Here is a 22,500-nt window from a genome sequence, read left to right on the forward strand (position 1 = left end):
GTGTGTTTTGGATTTAAAATATTTACTTAAATATAATTTGCAGTATACTTAATCAGGACAATATCACTAAATTTATATTCATAAGACACCCCCATATTATTCTTTAAAAAAAATTAATATATATATTTAATTCTTATTATTAAAATTTCCAGTTCTGTTAATTAAAAAATAAATTCATAAATATTTATATATATATATATATTTATTAAGTATATATAATATATAAATATATATATAATATAATAATATAAAAATATTAAATATATATATATAATTTATATGTATATATATATATATATATATTATATATATTAATATAATATCATATATATATATATAATATATAATAATAGGTTACATATATATACACATATATATATCCCCACATATATATATATATATATATATAACAATAAAATACAATATATAATACAATAGATATAATACCATATATATATATACATATATATATATATATATATAATAATATACTATAATTTTATATTTTAAATCAAAAATATATACATATAGTCTGTGTATAAAACTATATATATATATACATATATATAATATTATACATATATATAATACTTTATATATATTTTACATAATTATATAATATATATAAATAATATATATATATAATAAAAAATTAACATATATAAAATATATATAATATATATAATAAAGAACATATATATACATTAATATACATATATAACATATATAAATATAATAAAATTTAGAATATACATAATAATATATACAATATATATATACAATATTATAACATAAAAATATAATATATAATATATCATATATTTATACATATATATACATATATTATACATATATATATACATATATATATACATGTATATATATACATGTATATATATACATTTATTTATATACATGTATAGATATACATAATATACATGTAATGTTTTAACTTTAATATATATACATGTATAGAATAATATTATTATATACATGTATATAATCCATGTATATAATACAATATATACATAAAATATACATGATAACATAATATACATATATATACATATATATATACAATATTAATTAAAACAATATAATCATACATACATATATATATACATATTATACATAATATAAGTTTAACATATACATATTATATATATACAATACAATAGATATCATAAATATAATATAATATATATATAAAATTAATACAAAATACATAAATATACAGATATACATCATACATACATATATACATAATAGATAATATAACAAAATATATATCAACATACATATAATAATATACTTCTAACATAATACATATAAAAAATATAATATATTACATATAAAACATATAATAATATATAATATTAATATACATATATCAATATACAAAATACAATATATACTTTAATATACATATATTACATATATATACATATATACATTATATATCTATAAAAATATACAATATATATATACATGATAAAAACATGTTAATATATATTTATATACATATATATACAATATTACATATATTTATAAATTTTATACATAATATAATAATATACATATATATAATATATTATACATATCATATAATTATATACAATAATAGTAAACATATAACATAACATATATACATATAATACTATACATATATATATCATAAAATATTTTATTTAAAAATATAAAATTATATTATATATACATATATTATAATTTTTATAGATCAATATAAATATATCAATACATATATATTTACATTTATATTTTATATAATATATTAGTATACAATTATATAATCTTAACATTATTACCGACATAATATTAACCATTATAGACAATATATACCATAATATCCCATAAAAATATACATATTATACATATATATCCAATATATATACATTATAATATATTTTTAAAATATATACATATTATATAAAACACATATATATAAGATAAAATATACTTTAATAATAATATAATATAATACATATATATAAAATATAAAATACATTATATAAACATATATAACATAATATACATATATAACATATTAACATTTTAAAATTAAATATATACATATATAATACATGATATACAGTATACATGTATATGCATGTATATTACATATATAATACATATATAACATATAAAAACAATAATAAAATAATATATAACATTTATATACATAATAGACAATTATATATACATAATAACATTATATATACATATATACATATAATAATATATCATAATAATACCTATAAATACATACATATACATATATATAGACTATAATATCATACATATACATAATAACATTATAAAACATATATTATACAATATAAATATAATACATATATATTAATACATATATACATATATCATTAATAGATATTAAACAAAATATATACATATTATAAAAACTATATCATATATATACTATATACATATATATATGCATTATATTATACATATATAATATGCATATATATATACATATATATGCATATATACATACATATATATAACATATGCATATATAAAACATTTTAATACATATGCATATATAACATAGCATATATACATATATATATACTTTATATATATACATATATAAATATATATTACATAATATATATACATATATAATACATATAAATATATATATATGCATATATATATATGCATATATATATGCATATATTATATATATATATATTAGTTTAATTTTATATATATATATATATATATAATATATATTATAATATATATAATAAAAATGCATTATTATATAATAATAATATTATATTATGCTTTATAAAAATATATATATGCATATGTAATATATGCATATATAATATATGCATAATATATATGCATATATATAATGCAAAATATATATATAATGCCATATATATATATATGCAATATATATATGCATATAATATATGCATATATATACATCATATATATACAATGCATATATATACATATGCATATATATACATAACTATATATACATAATTATACATATACATATTTTAAACAATATATATATATATATTTATATACATACATATTATATTTATATAAAATTACAATATACATATATAAAATTTTAATATATTAATATATATATATATATTATAATATATTTTATAATATATATATACAAATATATATATACTATGAAGTCATAAATGAAAAGGATGAATGCTAAAAACCTTTTAGGTACATGATAATGATTGGAGCAGTTTTGATATACTGCCTCATAATGGCAAGAAAATAACTGAATCAAACAGTGATTCCATTCACAATATGACCCTGTGCATGCACATTCACAAATACACCCATGCAAAGATATGCACACAAAGTCATGTGCACACATTAGTATACTTGTTCATATACCCCAAAGTTTAACAAAAACATACTTGCATTAAAATACAATTAAAACCCAAAGATATCTCAATTAATTTACCCATAAAACATGCAATTTTAAGTATACCAAACCTACTTTGGGTTAGAACATCAAATATATGGCTTGAATTAACATTTGCATGCATGTTTAATACATATAATACACTTGGAGCAGCAGTGATAATAGGCAAACTAAGAAAATTCCCTTTTTACAGCCTAATTTTATAACCTTGTGCTGTAATTTCAAGGTAAGATTACATTCTTTGGGGTTTTAACAGTTGCATATTACCTGGTAAAACTTTTGAAATATCTTGAAAGCATACTATTCATGTATCAAATCAATAGTAATAATATTGTAATGATTACTTCTTTAATGACTTTCACATAAATCTTCAGAGAACTTCCTTTTCATATGTTCATGAAAGCTGCTCTAACCGTGTTATATATGACTGTAAGAAGAAACCTTTTGCCTGTTAACAGAAATAGGTTGAAAATATGCAAGGTGGTTACAGTCCAGGTGTGATATGTGCACTTGTCTTGAGGTTAGAAGGCAGGTTCATTATGTTCTTCAATTATGTTTTTCAATTTTTTGTAGAGACACCTAAACACACCATCTATCTAGAATCACCAAGATTACTTCATGTTATGCTCAAGGTATTATCGAGCTACCTGCAAACCGACTCACCAAATTTCAAGTCGACCGGGTGATCTTCGTCTAAGGGGGAAAATTTTGCTTATGAAATGACACAATCACACAACAGAGGTTTTTAAAAAATCATACACCATCGCATTTTCCTAAATGTCATCAACATTCTTTGAACTTCATAATAAGCTTAGGAACGCATTTAATTATCAGACCACATCTATATACATAATGGGAATCCTATTAGTATCAAACTGAATGTATTTACATAATGGCGGTTATGAGAAATTTTCTACATACCAAAGCGGAAACCAGCACTTTCATCTAGTTCTTCCTCTGCAGGTTCAACAGGAAGAGCACAGCTTTCAGCAAGGTCAGTCTCATCCACCTCTGCTAGGATCTCCTCTGTTAACAATAATGGTTTTCAATTAATATCAATTTTAAGATATGAAAATAGTAGCATCAATAATAGGTACGTAGTATTATGATTAAGAATTTATATTGAATCTATATTTCTAATGACTCTGTGCTCAGGTATTTGATGAAATGCAGAAACACAATCTTTTAAAAATAACAAAACCATATATTTGAAGGTCCGTTCAGATATGAGTTATATAAACAAAATAATTAATTAACAAACTATATATTGCTTTGAATTATCTCTTCCTTGCCAATTGAGGTCTTATAAAAAAAGAAATCTTTCTTTCAGGATTTACAAATTTAGCAACAGATTAAATTGCAATTATCAAATAAAAAAACTTGTCTCTATACCAGCCAGCAATCCAAGAACAAATAGTTGTACTGTAATTTTTTATTTTTCTTTCTTTCTTTCCTTTTTTCAACAAACCCATAGAAAACTATTCTAACAGTAAACCTCACATGCAAATGATTTGATTCAGGTATTGATGATACTTCTTAAGACACAAAACTGACGAAAGAGAACACTTTACCTGTATCCAAGATTAAAGGAACAAAAGAGGCAGTTCAAAAGAGGGGAGTTACAACTTGGAAAGGGAAAATGAGAGCACAGCAAAAGGAGCTGATTACGCTCCATACCATTGTACTTAAGAACTGTAATTAAGACTAAATAGGACCATAGTAAGTGCATAATACAAGGCAAAGAAGAACAATTCCAGGAAGTATCACAAGTTTCTTAAAAAAATACTAGAACCAATGCAGTATTTAGACATTCATAGAACTATATTACAGTACCAAGTCATGAGGATAAGATGAACTGTAGCAAACAGGATGTATAATGCATTTAGGAACAATTCCAGGAAGTATAAAAAGTTTCAAAAACCAATGTATTATTCAGATATTCATAACATTTATAAATTAATATCAATTTCATATTCCTTCTGTTCCCAATAATCACTAGAAGATTCCCATGCATAATAAGACATTATCAGGGGCTTCCTTCAGTATCAACATGGGAAAAATATTATAGGGGAAATCATACATACAGGGACTTTTAGTACAGTAAAAGGGTGAAATAAGTAAAATTTAAAGAAAAGAAAAAACAGTATTTTTAAATACACTAGCTGTACAATGAGAATTCAAATGTCAAAATATATATATGTGTATGCTCATGAATGTGCCTGTGTGCATGCTTGTAGATGTGTGTGTAAATAAGCTTTTGTGTGTAAGTGTGGGTACAGGTGTAGGTGTAGGTGTAGGTGTAGGTGTAGGTGTAGGTGTAGGTGTAGGTGTAGGTGTAGGTGTAGGTGTAGGTGTAGGTGTAGGTGTAGGTGTAGGTGTGGGTGTGGGTGTGTTGTGGTGTGGGAGTGGTGTAGTTGGGGTGTGGGTGCCCTTGTCCGTGTGCACATGTCAGAGTCTGTGCATGTGTGTATGTGTGTGCATGTACATGACAACAGTTAGATGCAAACAATGTGTGAGAAGATATGTGTATTAAAATGTGTAAAAGTGTTTAAACATGCATTAAATCACATGAGAGTGAACATAGGTATAGGTATATGGAGGTGTGCATGGATAATTATGTGTGACCATATTTGTGACTATACATTTGCATGTGTCAGAAAATACACTTACAACTAAAACATTCTTTATTACAATTGCTTGAATACCTGTTGTGCTAGTGACTATTTCAGTGGTAGTGGGAGGAGTGGTGGGGAATGGGGAGGAAGAAGAGGTGACAAGCTGAGGGGAGGAATCAGTGGTAACATAAGGAGGAGGATAAGAGGAGGAGTCGAAATCCACTTCCACGACTTCAGGAATCTGCACGGTGAGGATGTCTCCAGGGGCACTAGTGTTGGTTTCTCTTCCTGCTCCTAGTTCACGATTCGCAAAACAAGCAGCAAACAAAGTCAACATTAGCAGGATTGCAGTGCAGGATATATGGGATAAACAAATGGCCCTCGAATGAACTTGTTAAACTTGGTGAGTATTCTAATGCTTGACACTTAATCATTATTAGTGTATGGATAAACAAGAAAACTCTAAAAAAAAAAACTGAAAAAACTCTAAGGCTTCTAGCAATGTCTCCATCTAGCTATGCATTAATGGCAAAATCATGCAATGCACATCTTCTATTCTCAAATGCAGAAAAGCAAGTTCCAAAGCATTATTAAACTCACTGATAATTCCTTTGTAGACTCACATCATTGAAGTATTGATCAAACTGCTTGTATTTTTTAAAATTCATAAGCAAAAAAATAATCTATCATAAAGATTACTTTTCTTATCTTTATTATATGGGCATTCCTAACAGCATATCATTTTTTTTTTCCTGAAAATGCTGATTACTGTCTTTATAATAACATATTTCACATGCATACAATTTATATCAGTCCTGAAATTCACTTCATTTGACCAATGCAGAGCTTATCTTCTTAATTTGCACATTCTTATTCAATTATAACTGCAAGTGAGATGCCTCACTTTCTCTACATACCCTTCATCAGTCAATTTATTTAGGATTCCTTTTGAATTACTGCATGAATCAACTTAAATTCCATATGAATATCCCTTCGATATTTAGGAATCAATATATAAATTTACTTTAATCTTTTCTGAGTTATTGAATGATTTAACTTCAAATTCCTTCAGATTAATTATCTGAAGTTGAAATGAAAAGCCAAGAGAGAGAGGTCAATAATGATAAATTTACTTTTCTTCTGATCACATTATTCTCTCCATATTATATAAATTCTTTATAAAGGATTAAAATACCGCTTTATTAATATTTCTATTTGAGGATGCTTGCAATAAGATAAGAAAAATACAACATTTCCCAAGAAAGAACATTCTTAGAACAAAGAAATCTTGGGAGTTTCCACATTCCAACCTTAATCTGTTCTTCACAGCTTTGTAAAAGGGGCTATATTTGTTATGAACTATTATGTAAATATCACTTGGAGACAGTCCTATCAAATGAAAATAGGATATCAATATATAAAATAAAGCAAAACTTGATAAAACTCTTTTTAAAATGTGGTTTCATATATAAAAGTAAATGAATAATTAATTTGTAATATAATAAACCAGCAAACATGCATCAACCAGAGTAACTATACACTTACCGAAAGTAGATGACTGGAAGTGTGATGAGCTTCTCACCAGGTGGCATTTTTGCAATAGTGCCCTTGGACGGTCAGTGCTCTCTGCAAAGTTCACAATCTTGCTGTTGAGCGTGACATCACCAATGCAGCCAAAGAAGTTAGTATCTGTTGCTGATGCGGCAGCTGCTATATTGTATTCAGCTGGTACTCCACCAAAGAACACAGGTCCATCAAATGGCACTGCTGGTTGTGCAACAGACACCCTGGAGGGAAAAAATTTGTAAAGCTAGTAAAGACCACAAATATGGTTAAATTTGTCAACAATTACTTGTGGCTTTTTGTTATGTTAATTAACAACAAACTAAAACCAACCTTGTGTACAGTTTAAATCTAACTAATGTATAACAATTGCATATTTTTCAATTATTTATCAAAACTGGAACTGTACAAACTTGAAATCTTCAAAGTCATCAACATGGAGACGAAGCTGGTTATGTTCACGAATAGCATTAACAACGTGCCATTCGCTGTCATTATATTTATTGTAGGACCCTGCAAAAATGAAAGCAAATTAGATCAGTGCTTACACTCATAATTGGGATTTTAAAAAGCTCATGGCTCCCCTTTCCTTGAAATTCTGAAATAAAAGCCTTGTTATTTACCCTTACTTCCATGCATAATGCTTTCATTCTCTAAAATAACATATTTTTGTAATCCAGAGAACATACTCTCTAACATCAGCAAAATATGTAAAAGTAAAAAAAGCCATACCTGTACTAAGCTCTCCACCTGGAGCAGCTCTCAAAATGAGAGCACTTTCTGCCAGTGACAAAGAGACATAACTGTCTTGGTTCCTTGTAGTTGTATAGAAAATGAGACCATCTGGCTGATCTGTCTTGAACTTGAAGGTGAGCTGTAGGCCAGTTCCATCAGGGCTAGTGTGCTTCACATAGCCTGGAGCCATCTTTTCAAAGGATACTAAGCTGGCCACCTGAAATTGTTCATTAAATTGTGTACACTCTATTTTGCTGTGCCAAGTTGTACTTCATGTCACTGGATGGAAAGCATAGCATCAGCAGAACTTTGCAGTCAGTTCATCTATATACAATGAAATGAGTAAATCTTTATAAACGAACCAACTGTTTAAGAGAACATAAAATGGTACTAATAACACTGGGAAGTTCATTCTCATGCTAAATGATTAACAAAATAATGCCATTACCACTAATAGTTACCTTAACAGGGCAGCCAGGTGCTGTACTCAATGTTTCTGTACTCTTAGAAAGATCAACAGCTACAGAGGACATGACTATGTTGTCAATGCACCCATCAAAATCATCATTTGTTGTATCAATAAATTCATGTTCACCAGGCAAGCCTCCAAAGTACATTCTTTGTGGGACTTCTGTGAAAAGCTTTGCACTGCCTGGTGATTCTCCTTGGACTCCCTTACTATCAACCTGAAAAAAATAAAATGTAATATAGTAAGATGTTCATTATATATCACTGCCACAGAAGTTAGCTGCATCTAGCAATAGCAAAATCTGATGATGATAATACTGTCCCTGACCTTCATGATGCCTCTATTCTGCTCTCTTGCAACTTCCACATGGTGCCACTCTCCATCATGATAGGTCTCCTCTGACCTCATTGTCGCTACTCCTGTTCCAAGGTTGAACTGGAACAGCACATGGCCTTCTTCCATGGTAACAGCTATGTACTGATCCTAAAAATGCCAGAAAAACATTATTAATAATAGCTTTACCGATTACTTTAACAAACATCAAGACTATTACTATAATCATGATATGAATGCAGCTGTGTGTATTTCTCATATTCATAAATCTAATACAGCATTTTAATCTTCTGTTATTTAGATACATTTACTTGCTGTTGGATATTCTACCCTTTTCATTCACATTCACAATGTTAGTCCATTATACATTATACATACCTCAGCACCAGTAATGAAGAAGAGGATACCATCCTCTGCATATGTTTTAAAGTCAAGCTGCAGATCAAACTTCTTCTTGAATCTGTAGCCATTGCGTGTGTCCATGGCTGCATATCCATTACCATCAAATCTTAGTCCAGTTGGAGGAACTAAATCTACAAGTCGATCTCTGAAAATACATTAAGAAATTAATTGCTTTCTGAAAGATTCTCCCATAATAACTAATTCATCTTAATATCACATTTTCTTTCAACTGTTGAATTTTCACAAAGAAAAAAACTAATGAAGCACATAATACTCTCATCAGCCATGAAAAAAGAATGAATCTTGGTCTATGACACATCACACTCCTATTACCTCTCCAATGCACCGTGTTGTTGAATGTTGTTAGTGCCATTAGACATGAAGTTCCACAGACCAATAGGACGATCATTGAGCCTGAAGTCTTCCACTTGGCCATAGAAAGAGGTGCTGCGGATGGCGCTGTCTACCTGAACTCCTGGTGGAATTCCACCAATGAATATCTTTGACACACCCGGATCAAGGTTGAAGACGGAGAAGGTTCCAGGTAACTCATTTTCCACAGATGCAATTGCCTCATTCTTGTCCTCATCTTCATAAACTATACTTAGTTTCACAAGCTTACCCGTCCTGGAATTAAGAATTAGTTGCGTTTTTTGGAAGTTTATGCTTTAATGAGCTATTTCTAAGTTTGTGTCAACCAGTTTCATTTCATATTCCCTTCCCTCCAAACATATACATATTTCTGACAGCAAATGGTAAACACTCATTCAAAAAAAAAAAATTACTTATAATAAATTTTTCAAAGGGCAATAACCAGACCTGTCAACCCTAATTTCTCTCCAAACGCCATCATCAATGCGCAGCTTATTGTTCTCAATGGAGTGAGAGCCATCACCCAAGTCCATTGTGAGGCGGACAAATCCACTGTCCATTTCCAAGGCCATGAAGTCATCGGTTTTAGTGCGGCGCATTAATTTGCTGCCTCCAACTGGGGTTCCCATGAACATCAGCAATCCTGAAGGTTCATCTGTTCGCACAAACATTGATACCTGTGGGTGATACATGCAGATAACAGTTAGAAATATTATATAAAATATATGTAGCCACATTTTTTAAATTATCAAAAACAAATGCAAAAACACGTGGGTATATTTTCTCAGCTGACTAAACATTCATTTTTCAAATATTTTAATGTGATATGTAAATGAAAATAATTTGCAAATGAATCTCAATAGTAGTTCTACATACAAATGAACTTCCCTTAGCATGGATTTTATTTGCACATGGACAGCTCACCACCAAGGCTTATGCGACTCCACCTGATTTCCCCCTTCATTGAATATTCAGGAAAATATTTTTTCTAATGTTGTTGTTATTATAATTGACATCATGATTATCATAATGGTATTAAAAACACTAATAACAATAAAAGCCTTTTAAAAAAATCAATTTTCCCCAAAATCATGAAAATAGGCAAATAGGTAATAAAGGTAAGAAGACTTGTAACTGATTCCTTGTTAATTAAGTATTTGTAGAGCTAACTATGTGTAAAGACAAATAGGCACAAAAAACACAGTGGACATGACATGCATTTTTGCCACCCCAGTATCACTGGGTTACAAAAGCAGGTAGTTGAAGAAGCCCACAAAAAGGTGGATAGATAAATAAATCTACAAAAAGGCAAGAACACAAGCCATAAAAAGAAGGAACATACACAACTAAACATGCAGAAAAAAGGGACCCAAATCTATACAAGAAGAAGAGGAATATAAGTCTATAAAAAAGGCAGGGAGACAAACACTGTAGAGTGTACACTTAGATGAAATGGAACACTACCACAAGAGGAATGGAAAAAAAAAAAAATTATTCCTATTTCAGTAGTGTTTCATCTCCTGGGAGACAAAAAAAAATCATAATACACTTAAAACCAGCCAACATACCTTGGTGGATGTGGCTGCCTTCGTAATATCCTCTGGATTTTGGAGCTCAATTGTTGTGTTGGGCTGGAAGTCAACACCAACTTTAATCTTGTTGGCCAGCTCGCGTGTTTTCTGGATGGAACGGCGCAATTCCTTGAGTCGGTCACCCACATCAATGCCTTTCATTTGGATGGATTCCTTCTTTTGGCGTAGGCTGGCTGCCAATTCCATCATCTCTGGCACCTGCTGTTCAACCTGTTCCACTTTTTTTTGAAGAATGCTATATTACTCTTTATCCTTTCTGAATGATGCTAATAAGTTTTTTTCTTTTTCTTTCTTTTCTCATTTCTTTTATATTCAGCAGTGAAAATATTTTGAACTGTAAGTTACCCTGTCTAGGAAATGAGACATTAAATTGGATTCTTGTATCTCTATGACTGGATATTTATAACATATTAGGATGCCTTGCTTTACTTCAAACATCTTTTCAATTACTTCTCAACAAATATTATCTTATCAACAAAAACATTTCACTTACCTTGTCCATAAATACAGATAGTTACTTCAATCATAATACATGCAAACCAGAAACAAAGTTACAGTACCTTGTCTGTCTGCAAGTTCAATGGCCTTTTCCCCATCAGCAACATTCTTCATCAGCTGACGAGACCGAGCTGTTGCCTCGGGAAGCTGATCCTCTACATTAGTTATGCTTAGAATGGCTTCCCCAGCAAGGTCCCTTGATTGAATGGCATTTTCCTTTAGACTGGATGCTTCATCTGCGATTGATTCTTGCTGCAGCCTGTCCAATGCACTGTTTTAAAGGGAAACTTTTTTTACTAAAAATACCCTTTCTCACATGCAATTTATCAAGAATATAATTTCATATATTCTCTTACATTTTGGGTACTTAATCCAAATGAAAAGAATCAAAGTTTTTGCTATTAACAGTACTGATATACTGATAGCAACAGTAACCATAATAAACTGGCTAATAAAACTTTTTTTTTTTTTTAAGATTAATAAAAACAAAAAAAAAATCAATTAACCTGCCAATCACCACAACAGTATCACTAATATATGTATTCATATCTCTAAGGGTGCGGACATCCCTCTCAGCCTGCGCAAGTTGGGGCTGCAACTCGCTTTCCACTTGCTGAGAACGCAACTCTGCCATTTCATATTTCTCTTCTGATTTCCTCTGTGATACAACTGCATCATCACTAACACCTCCTGAAAGTTCCAGGGCCTAGGAAAAACAAAAGAAGGAATAAAGATATTATACTGATGACAATCACAACAGGGATAATGATAGTGTTTATCATAATACCATTAACCTGCTTACTTATTTCACTCAGACATTTTTTGTGTTCCTTCTGTTACATCTTTTTATTTCCTGCCATGCTCAAAAGTCTTAACATTATCACTTCTCATGCACAGTCCTTCATTCTAATAATAACTGAAATCTAAGATCATCTAAAATCATTGCAATCATATAGTCTGCTAAAAAAAAAAAATTTTTCTCAGTTAAAGCTGGAATTCATCCTAATATACAAATTACTTCCAGACTTTCTGTGCTTGAAAATACTTTTACAGAAATTATAATATCTACCTTCATAGCTGCTTCCTTTGCTGCTTCAGCAGCTTGGCGTGCATCTTCAATTGCTTTCACAATGTCCATATATGCATTTGCAGCTGCAAGAGCCTTTTCAGAAACTTCTCGGGTGTCGGCAAGCAGACTGTCTAAGTCATCAGCCTGTAATTATATTTGAAATATGAATAATTCAAGAATTTTCTCTAAAATGGAATTGTATTTTTTTTCTTTTATTTTTTTTTTCAAGTGCCCTGTCCTACAAGGATGTTGGCGATCATGGATTTCCATCATCATTATAATGGACAGCAAAATAAAAATTTCTCAATTATTATCTACTGTGCCACAGATATCACTTTTCTGCAATTTTTTATTAAGAGAAAAAAATTCATCCTAAAATAAAAATGTTGACTAAACAGTAAGAATATTAGCATACCCTTGTTTTGAGCACTTCTGCATGTTCTTTAGCTTTCATTGCTGGTAACTGTGCTTCCTCTAATTCTTGAACTATTTCTAACACTGTTGTATTAAGTGTGGATCTGGCTGCATGCAGTCGTTCCAACTCCAGCACTGTAATAGAGATGTACATGTCTTAATTATGAACTTTTGCTTGAGGCAATTCGGATTCATTGTTTACAATTTTCTATCACATGACTGAAATGAAAAAACAATTAATATCTACACAGAATAGATAAACATACACAGCTCTTCATAGTTCATTGAAGCATTGAGGTAATTTTTGTTTGCTTCATCAACTCGATTGCGTGACTTCTCTAAGTCACTATCTACTTCCTTGCCCACACGATTTGCTTCATCTATCTTCTTCTTTAGGGCTTCATACCTGGTGGAGAAGTGAAATTTTTATGAAAGTGGTAAATCCTCTCTTGGAAATATCTTTGTTCTTTCACAGCAGTTATACATGCAGCCAGTATACCATAGCATTTAATATGATAATAGGTAAACATCAATCTTATATATAAAACATACAATTAGTAATATCATATGCCGTTGGTCATTACTGTTATCGTTAACACAGATATTAACTTCCAGTCCTATAATATAGTACTAAAGAAAAAGAATGTACTTTGTTTCAAAGCATTTCATGCTTTACTAGCAATTCAAATAAATTAAAAGAAAAAAATATTAAATATTGCTTTTCTTTCATTACCTCTTGAAATTTTCCAAGCCTTATTTTGAAATAAATGCCTACAACTAATGTTTCACGATATCGTGCAGATTTATGTTACACAAATTTTGGAACTCCAACAGTATTTTATTAACAAATTTTCTCAATCTTAAAATTAATAAAAGAGCAGCATGTTACTGAAGTTAATGACTCTTACCCAAATAATTTATTGTTACGATTTCTTTCCCCAGCATCGTTTGTTTGCATCTGGGCCTTCTGAATGAAACCTTGCATTTCCTCCAGCTTTTTATCAAAGTCCTTTAGCTGATCAGCATAAGCACCGACTGCCTTATTATGTTCCTGAGGAAAAGCCAAAAAATCAGAAAAAGGAGTACAAAGTAATATCAAGACCCTACAAGTACAAAGTTCCCCTAGGGGCAATATCAACAGCACAAAGAATCTTGATAACTTTTAAATATTGAGCAATGGTTTACAGCTCAGATAATTTTCTTATTGAAAATCAAATAGGGTAAATTTCTAACCTTAACTGGCTCGTAGAACAGGTTGATCTTGTCCAACAATTCCTTGGACAATTCCAGTTCTACTTCCACCTTATCACGGAATTCCTCAAAGCTGCGATCTTGCATGACTGCTACAATAACTTCTGCTTCATTAACGGCTTGCTCAAGGTGGGCACCTGCAAAATAAATGTGTTCCATAGTAATTATTCAAAAAAAAAAAAAATACTTTGCCTTATTCTTTACCTAACTTCCTCTACTTCATTCTCCACATATCTATGATTATCTTCTTTTTCTATTACTATTAATCTTTATAATCCAAACAAAATGATAATGTTTAATACATTAATTCTGTGGTACTTCATCCAGCTTTCATAGGTGTAGTGTTTAATTAATCAGGATAATAAGTAAGCCAACATATCTAATGAGCACAAAAACTGTGTTTGTCAAAGTGTGCTGCTGGAGTGCAGGGAGTAAGGGTGAGATGTAAGGGTAAGGATAAGGGTGAGGGTGAGGGCAGGGTAAGGTAAGGTTGAGGGTGAGGGAAAGGGAGAGGGTAAAGGTGAAAGCAAGGGTAAGGTAAGAGTGAAAGCAAGGGTGAAAGTAAGGGTAAGGGTGAGGGTAAGGGTGAGAGTAAAGATAAGGGTAAGGGTAAGGAAAAATTAGAGGGTAATGGTAATGCTAATGTTAAGACTGTGGGTAAGGGTAATGGTAAGGGTGAGGGTGAGATTAAGGGTGAGGGTGGGGGAAAAGGTGAGAGTGAGAGTAAGGGTAAGTGTAAGGGTAAAAGCTAGGGTAAGAGTAAAAGTAAGGGTGAGGGTAAGTTTGAGGATAATGGGTAAGTTTGACAGTATTGGTAATGCCAAGACTGCGGGTAAAGGTAAGCGTAAGGGTAAGGGTAAAGATGAAAGGGTAAGTGTAAGGGTAAAAGTGAAGGTGAGGTGCTAATGGTAATGGTAATGCTAATGGTAAAGGTATAGGTATAGGTAGAGGTAGAGGTAGAGGTAAAGGTAAGGGTAAGGGCAAAGGCAAGGGTAAGGGCAAGGGTAAGGGCAAAGGGTAAGGGTGTGGGTAAGGATATGGGTAAGGGTGTGGGTAAGGATATGGGTAAGGGTGAGGGTGAAAGTTAGGGTTAGGGTTAGGGTTAGGGTTAGGGTTAGGGTTAGGGTTAGGGTTAGGGTTAGGGTTAGGGTTAGGGTTAGGGTTAGGGTTAGGGTTAGGGTTAGGGTTAGGGTTAGGGTTAGGGTTAGGGTTAGGGTTAGGGTTAGGGTGAGGGTACGGAGAGGGTGAGGGTGAAAGTGAGAGTGAGAGTGAGAGGGAGAGTGAGAGTGAGAGTTAGGTTTAGGGTTAGGGTTAGAGTGAGGGTGAGGAGGAAGGTGAGGTGAGGGTCAGAGTCAGGGAAAAGATGAGAGTGAGGGTAAGGATGAGGTAAAGGAAAAAGAGAGACAGGAAGAGGGTAAGGGTAAGGGTAAGGGTGAGGGTGAGGGTAAGGGTGCGAGTGAGGGTGAGACTTAAAGCCTGTGTGATAATGTGCAACTGCTATTAAGAAAATAAAAAAGGAAAAATACATTATAAATAAGATATATAAGATAATTTAGCTGGTCCCATAGAATCCATCACCTCACCTGCACCAGTCTCTAGGCCAATGACCAGCCTGTTAATCTCTCCAATGATGCCACGCACAGTGTAGAAAGCTTCATTCAGCTGCATTTCTACATCCAGAGCTTCCTTGTGCACATCAGATCCTTCACCAGCTGAGTCTCCTGCTCTGTCCAACACAATGCCTGCCTGTTGTGTATAAAAAAAGCAATGATTAGGAAGCATGTTTTGATTACATGCAGCAAGTCATGACATATTCACAATAAGTAAAATCAGAAAATTCAAACTTTACTACAACTTTATAGGGGAAACTCAAAGCTACAGTAATATGTCTTTATAACTATGATGACGAAGACGACGACAATGGCAATGATGATGGCAATGACGATGGCAATGAGGGTGACTGGTTTGTGATTTGTGGGTGGTTTCCATGATCAATGATTGATGAAAATGATAATTACAATGACAATGACAACAAAAATACAGATTACAATGAAACTGACAATGGGAATACAGGTTACAATGACACTGATGATGAGAATATGGATTGCAATGACGTGAAAATAACAATGACAAGGATAATGACAGTGACAATGAAGATGATGATGATGACAAAAGTAACTGATCTAAATTCTCAATTATGCCACAAATTCCTAAAAGATAGCAAAGACAATCCAAAGATAATAATACTAACTCTTCCGGACACAGCCTGAGCCTCTTTCCTAATGGACTCGAGTTCATCTTGGATAGGTTTGGTATCTTCCTCTGAAATGTCCATAAGGGCCACTTTTGGCTTCAGCTCATTCATTGTTGAGTTGATGACCTCAAGGCGTTGGTTCAAGAAGTAACTGTGTGCTGCCGACTGAAAAAGAACAAATTATATATTAGTTAATGACTCAATCAATAATTATCTGACAACAAAATTTTATTACATATCTTTTTTTCTTGGAATTTTTATATTTTGCTTGTTGATCAGGCAAAATATAAAACCATCCACTTTACACTCAAATTACAGACCTCTATTCCCTAAAGCACATAAATCAAAGGCTTACATTTCCCAATACTTTTATGCTGGCAAATTTAATTCATTGTTTAGCATATTATGGGAAGAAAATATTCCATTTTAGAGATAAATAAGAAACTTACAAAAAAAAAAAAATTTGCCCATAATGCTCATTTAATTTTTTTCTAAACTAAAAATAGGTACTGAAAATAGCTACATTCATTATAATCAAATAGGTAGTGCAAAATTCTATTCAGTGGTCTTGTGTGTATAGTACCAATAGCTTCATATTTACCTCAAATTCAACAATAGTGGGTTCAATAAGGCGTGAGAGTTCATCTGTTGTATCGAGAAGGGCATGAACGCACTCATCACATTCACGGCATCCAACACCATCAATCAAAACCCATCTGAAAACAAAGCAAATATTTAGTACCTATCATTCCAAATATTGGCAGCAATTTTCAGTATGAAAATGTATTTAAAACCTTTTGCCTTCATTTTCAATTCTAGCCATATCTATGTCATACGGGAGAGAGAACCTACCTGTAAGGACAGCCATCACAATTTGCTCCAATCACACCAGGCAAGCAAGAGCACTGACCAGTCAGAGGATCACAACCAACACCAATGCTAAAGCCTTCTCGACATGTGCATTCTGTAATTCAGCAGGTTACATTTATTGATAAGTAGTATAGATGTGTTCATACTCCAAAACTTAACTTAAATTAATAAAGCAAAAAATTTCAAAATATATTTTGTAAACTCAAAAAATGAAAGTGAACAATACCTTGGCAACCCATCTCAGAGTAGTTCCAGTACCCAGGCTTGCACTGAGTACAGCGCTGACCTCCTACCCCACTTCTGCATTCACACTGCCCTGTTCCTCTATCACACTGCGTACTGACAGATGCAGCACCACATGTGCAAGGCTGACATCCCTACAGAAAAAAGTAATTAAAAGAAATTAATTAATTATACATAAATTATGTGGCAGCATGTCAACAACCTTCAAGGAAAATATATCTGAACTGAAAGTGTAAACCATTCCATACCTGACATGAAGCAAAGCCCCAGTGATCAGGAGCACATTCGCTACAGTCATTCCCAATGACATTTTCATAACACTCACAAACACCAGAGAAATGTTGGCAGTTCCTTGTACCGCACTCATCACATGTACAACCTGAAAAGGAGTTATAAAATAATTAGGAAAAATTAACTTTAATTCCTCTATAATAACTAATACCCAAATCATGAATATCACAAAAAATAAAAAACAGGTTTATAGTAAAAATTTATCAAGATGTAAAATGCAAGAGCGCATTGATAAGATTCCTTCTTCAATGAAGATGAAGTATCCTGAAAGTTCCTAATCATAACAACATTAATGCACTGTTTAAGCATAGATATAAATGTAGCAACAAAAACAAATCTCTGAAAAAAAATCGTCACCAGTCATTTACCCTATATATTCCATAGAAATTCTAGTCATAGACTGCCTCACCTATGCCATACTCTGACCACTCAAGATAGGCCTCCCCATACCCTTCCCCAGCAATGCGTTGCTTTTTCTTTCCAAGTCGACCTTCAAGTCGGCCCTGGGGTGGGGTATAAGGTCTGGGTTGTGACCCCCTATCACGGCTTTGACCTTGTCTGCCCTTCAGCGTCCCATAGTGTGTCAGTCCATAGGATGACTCTACATGAGGAATTGTTGTTGCTTGGACACTCTGGCGACTTCTCTCAGTGCCAAATCCACTATGCTCACTGCTTGTGGCTCCCTTATTTCTTGTATGACTATAATGAGTATATGTAGTTTGGGATCTTGATGGGTTATTCTGTCCATATTGATGTCTTGTAGAAGATACAACACTCCTATTCTGAGTTACAATATTACTTCCATACTGTGTCCTGTAAGTATCCAAGGGCCGATAAACATTATATCTTGATGAGGATACTGATGTCCTGGATTGACCATATCTTGTGGATCCAGACCTCGATCTGCCAGTGTTATAGACTCGATCTCGATACTGGCACAAGACAGCACTCACTAATAAGAGTGAGATACATATTCGCAAGGCACTCATGGTGCCTTGGTAGAAGTCAGGTCTCAACTGATGATCTTAAGTCATCAGACCAAGAATGAGTAATACCAACTAAGAAGATACCTAACATTCATTTCATAAAAATCTGGAGTCATTACAGTTTGGTTCTTCTCATCTGTGCAATGACTACATTTGTCAGACTCCATCACAAATACTTGTTATATTTCTTTTGATATCTAAACATAGGAATAGGCATTATAAGCACATTCTCTAGATATTCATATCTGGCATTCATAGGTACAGGAATAAGCTGGCACCCACAGTTGGCAGTCTGTCATCATTGCTAGCCTAAATGTATTTGCTTCTTTACCATGTCACTAAACTAACCAAAATCTATTAGTGTTTCTTTTCTTTATCCAGTAGTTCAGTTTATCTAAGTTCTCATACATAAATGAGTAAAGATAAAATAATGTATAAAAAGCTTAACAGGTGTTGCAAAGGTAGGGCACTGTGCAACACAAATAGTAGAAATTAAAGAGGAGTTTTGGAAATTAATAATATTGAATTATTTTTTTATGCAGCAAAATTAATCTTCAGCCAAAATCACTTTTTTTTCCAATAAAAGTTAATAAAAAATAAACCCCCCCCTCCAAAATCAAAAAAAACTTGAAAGCATATCGCAATACTACAAAAGAGAGAGGGTAGGTGGGGGGAGGGGGGTACATATCCAAAATCCTTAATCAATACTTGTTTTTTCTCAATGAAGAGATATCAATATCAAAATGCTTCTATTATCATACAACATCACTATCAGACACCAGAAGTGATGTCTCTACGCCCATACAGGTTGGCTGCCAGCCAGTCCGGCTCAGATCTAAAAATAATCTTCCATCCACACACTTCCTGTCCTGCTATAGTGCTGCACCGCAAAATGTCAACTGAATTCCTTTCTTTATCTTCTTGCATCAACTCATCTGAATCTGTCTGTCTGTCTGTCTGTCTGTCTGTCTGTCTGTCTGTCTGTCTGTCTGTCTGTCTGTCTGTCTGTCTGTCTGTCTGTCTGTCTGTCTGTCTCTCTGTCTGTCTGTCTGTCTGATATGTATGTACATGATGTGTTATGTATGTATGTATGTATATGTATTGTATGTATTATTATGTATGTTGTATGTATATGTACATGTATGTGTATGTATGTATGATGTATATGTATGTATGTATGTATGTTGTATGTATGTATGTATGTATGTATTATTATGTATATATGTATGTATGTATGTATTTTATGTATGTATGTATGTATGTATGTATGTATGTATGATGGATGGATGGATGGATGTATGGTGATGGATGATGGTGATGATGATGGATGGATGATGGAATATGATGGATGGTATGGATGGTGGATGATGATGTATGGATGACGGGTGTTTTATATGTATGTATTCCTGTATGTGTGCATATATATATACATGAATGTGTATGTATATGTATGCATGTGCATGTGTTTGTATGTATGTGTATATGTATGTGTATATGTATATGTATATGTATGTGTATATGTATGTGTATATATAAATATATATATATAATGTGTATGTATGTGTGTGTATGTGTGTGTATGTGTGTGTATGTGTGTGTATGTATGTGTATGTATGTGTCTGTGAATGTTTGTATATGTATGTATGTATGTAAACACACACACACACACACACACACACACACACACACACACACACACACACACACACACACACACACACACACACACACACACACACACACACACACACACACACACACACACACACACACACACACACACACACACACACACACACACACACACACACACACACACACACACACACACACTGAATGAATGTAATGTATGTATGCAGGTATGCTTATATGTACTTATGTATGAATGTATGATCATATGTATGCATTTATGCATATATATATATATATATATACATATATATATATATATATATATATATATATATATGTGTGTGTGTGTGTGTGTGTGTGTGTGTGTGTGTGTGTGTGTGTGTGTGTGTGTGTGTGTGTGTGTGTGTGTGTGTGTATGTATGTGTCTGTGAAAGTATGTGTATGTATGTGTCTGTGAAAGTATGTGTATGTATGTTTTGATATGTAGTATATGTAGTGTCTGTAATGTATCTATATGTATGTATGTATTAGAAACACACACACACACACACACAAAAAAACAAACAAAAACAAACACACAAACACACACACACACACACACACAATAATACACAATACACACACACACACAACACACACACACACACACACACACACACACAACTATCACATATGATCAATGATACAACAAAATACACAACTACTAAAAATACATATCATATATCATATCAATACATATATCAATAAAATAACATACAACAAATAATATAAATATATACAACATAATAAATATTATAATATAATACAATACAATAAATAATACATACATACTATATATTAAATTTATGTATGTATGTTTAGCATGTATGTATTATGACTGTATTATGTACACATTCTGTAATGTATGTATGATGTCTTACAGTAGATAATATATTATTAACAAAGCACAACCACACACACACACACACACACACACACAACACAAACACTGAATGATTAATGTATTATGAGGTATACTGTATATATGTACTTGTATGAGATGTAGATCTATGTATCATTATGCATGATATTATTTATATAATATCAAATATAATATATACATAACATGATATATCTTATTATTATTAATCTATAACTAGTACTGTATTATATACTATACAAAGTACATAAATCAATATATAATATAATATATCTATACTAAATAAAATACAATAAATACATATATATATTATATAATACTGTCATGTCATGTATGTATTTATGCATGTATGTATTCATGTATGTATGTATGTTTAACATATATGAATATGTCATAATGTACTTATATGTATGTATGTAATGTATGTAAGTATTATTAGTAGATTATGTAGCTGAATGTATGTATAGTCCATATGTATGTATTCATATGTATGTAGAGTCCATATATGATCACATATCAATGATATTCATATCAATGA

General features: G+C 31.7%; 1 protein-coding gene across 1 annotated transcript in view; it reads right to left on the reverse strand.

The window, feature by feature from the left end:
• The window catches only part of LOC119568281 (laminin subunit alpha-like), a 57,060-nt gene that overhangs the window by 4,088 nt on the left and 30,472 nt on the right, over positions 1-22,500 (reverse strand). Inside the window, exons 29-54 of the mRNA XM_037916741.1 lie at positions 18,835-19,449; positions 18,383-18,513; positions 18,118-18,268; positions 17,874-17,985; positions 17,623-17,737; positions 17,019-17,186; positions 16,351-16,513; positions 14,750-14,904; positions 14,425-14,567; positions 13,783-13,922; positions 13,518-13,651; positions 13,103-13,246; positions 12,540-12,739; positions 12,096-12,304; positions 11,512-11,753; positions 10,391-10,620; positions 9,905-10,198; positions 9,548-9,716; positions 9,164-9,319; positions 8,829-9,053; positions 8,365-8,584; positions 8,046-8,145; positions 7,615-7,856; positions 6,160-6,363; positions 4,376-4,480; positions 4,118-4,147 (exon numbers count right to left, since the gene is read on the reverse strand). Of these exons, the coding sequence (XP_037772669.1) occupies positions 4,118-4,147; positions 4,376-4,480; positions 6,160-6,363; positions 7,615-7,856; positions 8,046-8,145; positions 8,365-8,584; positions 8,829-9,053; positions 9,164-9,319; positions 9,548-9,716; positions 9,905-10,198; positions 10,391-10,620; positions 11,512-11,753; positions 12,096-12,304; positions 12,540-12,739; positions 13,103-13,246; positions 13,518-13,651; positions 13,783-13,922; positions 14,425-14,567; positions 14,750-14,904; positions 16,351-16,513; positions 17,019-17,186; positions 17,623-17,737; positions 17,874-17,985; positions 18,118-18,268; positions 18,383-18,513; positions 18,835-19,449 (4,797 nt within the window). The remainder of the gene's footprint in view (positions 1-4,117; positions 4,148-4,375; positions 4,481-6,159; positions 6,364-7,614; positions 7,857-8,045; positions 8,146-8,364; positions 8,585-8,828; positions 9,054-9,163; positions 9,320-9,547; positions 9,717-9,904; positions 10,199-10,390; positions 10,621-11,511; positions 11,754-12,095; positions 12,305-12,539; positions 12,740-13,102; positions 13,247-13,517; positions 13,652-13,782; positions 13,923-14,424; positions 14,568-14,749; positions 14,905-16,350; positions 16,514-17,018; positions 17,187-17,622; positions 17,738-17,873; positions 17,986-18,117; positions 18,269-18,382; positions 18,514-18,834; positions 19,450-22,500) is intronic.

The sequence above is a fragment of the Penaeus monodon genome, chromosome 43, assembly GCF_015228065.2.
Source record: "Penaeus monodon isolate SGIC_2016 chromosome 43, NSTDA_Pmon_1, whole genome shotgun sequence".
In the NCBI taxonomy this organism is placed as follows: Eukaryota; Metazoa; Arthropoda; class Malacostraca; order Decapoda; family Penaeidae; genus Penaeus; species Penaeus monodon.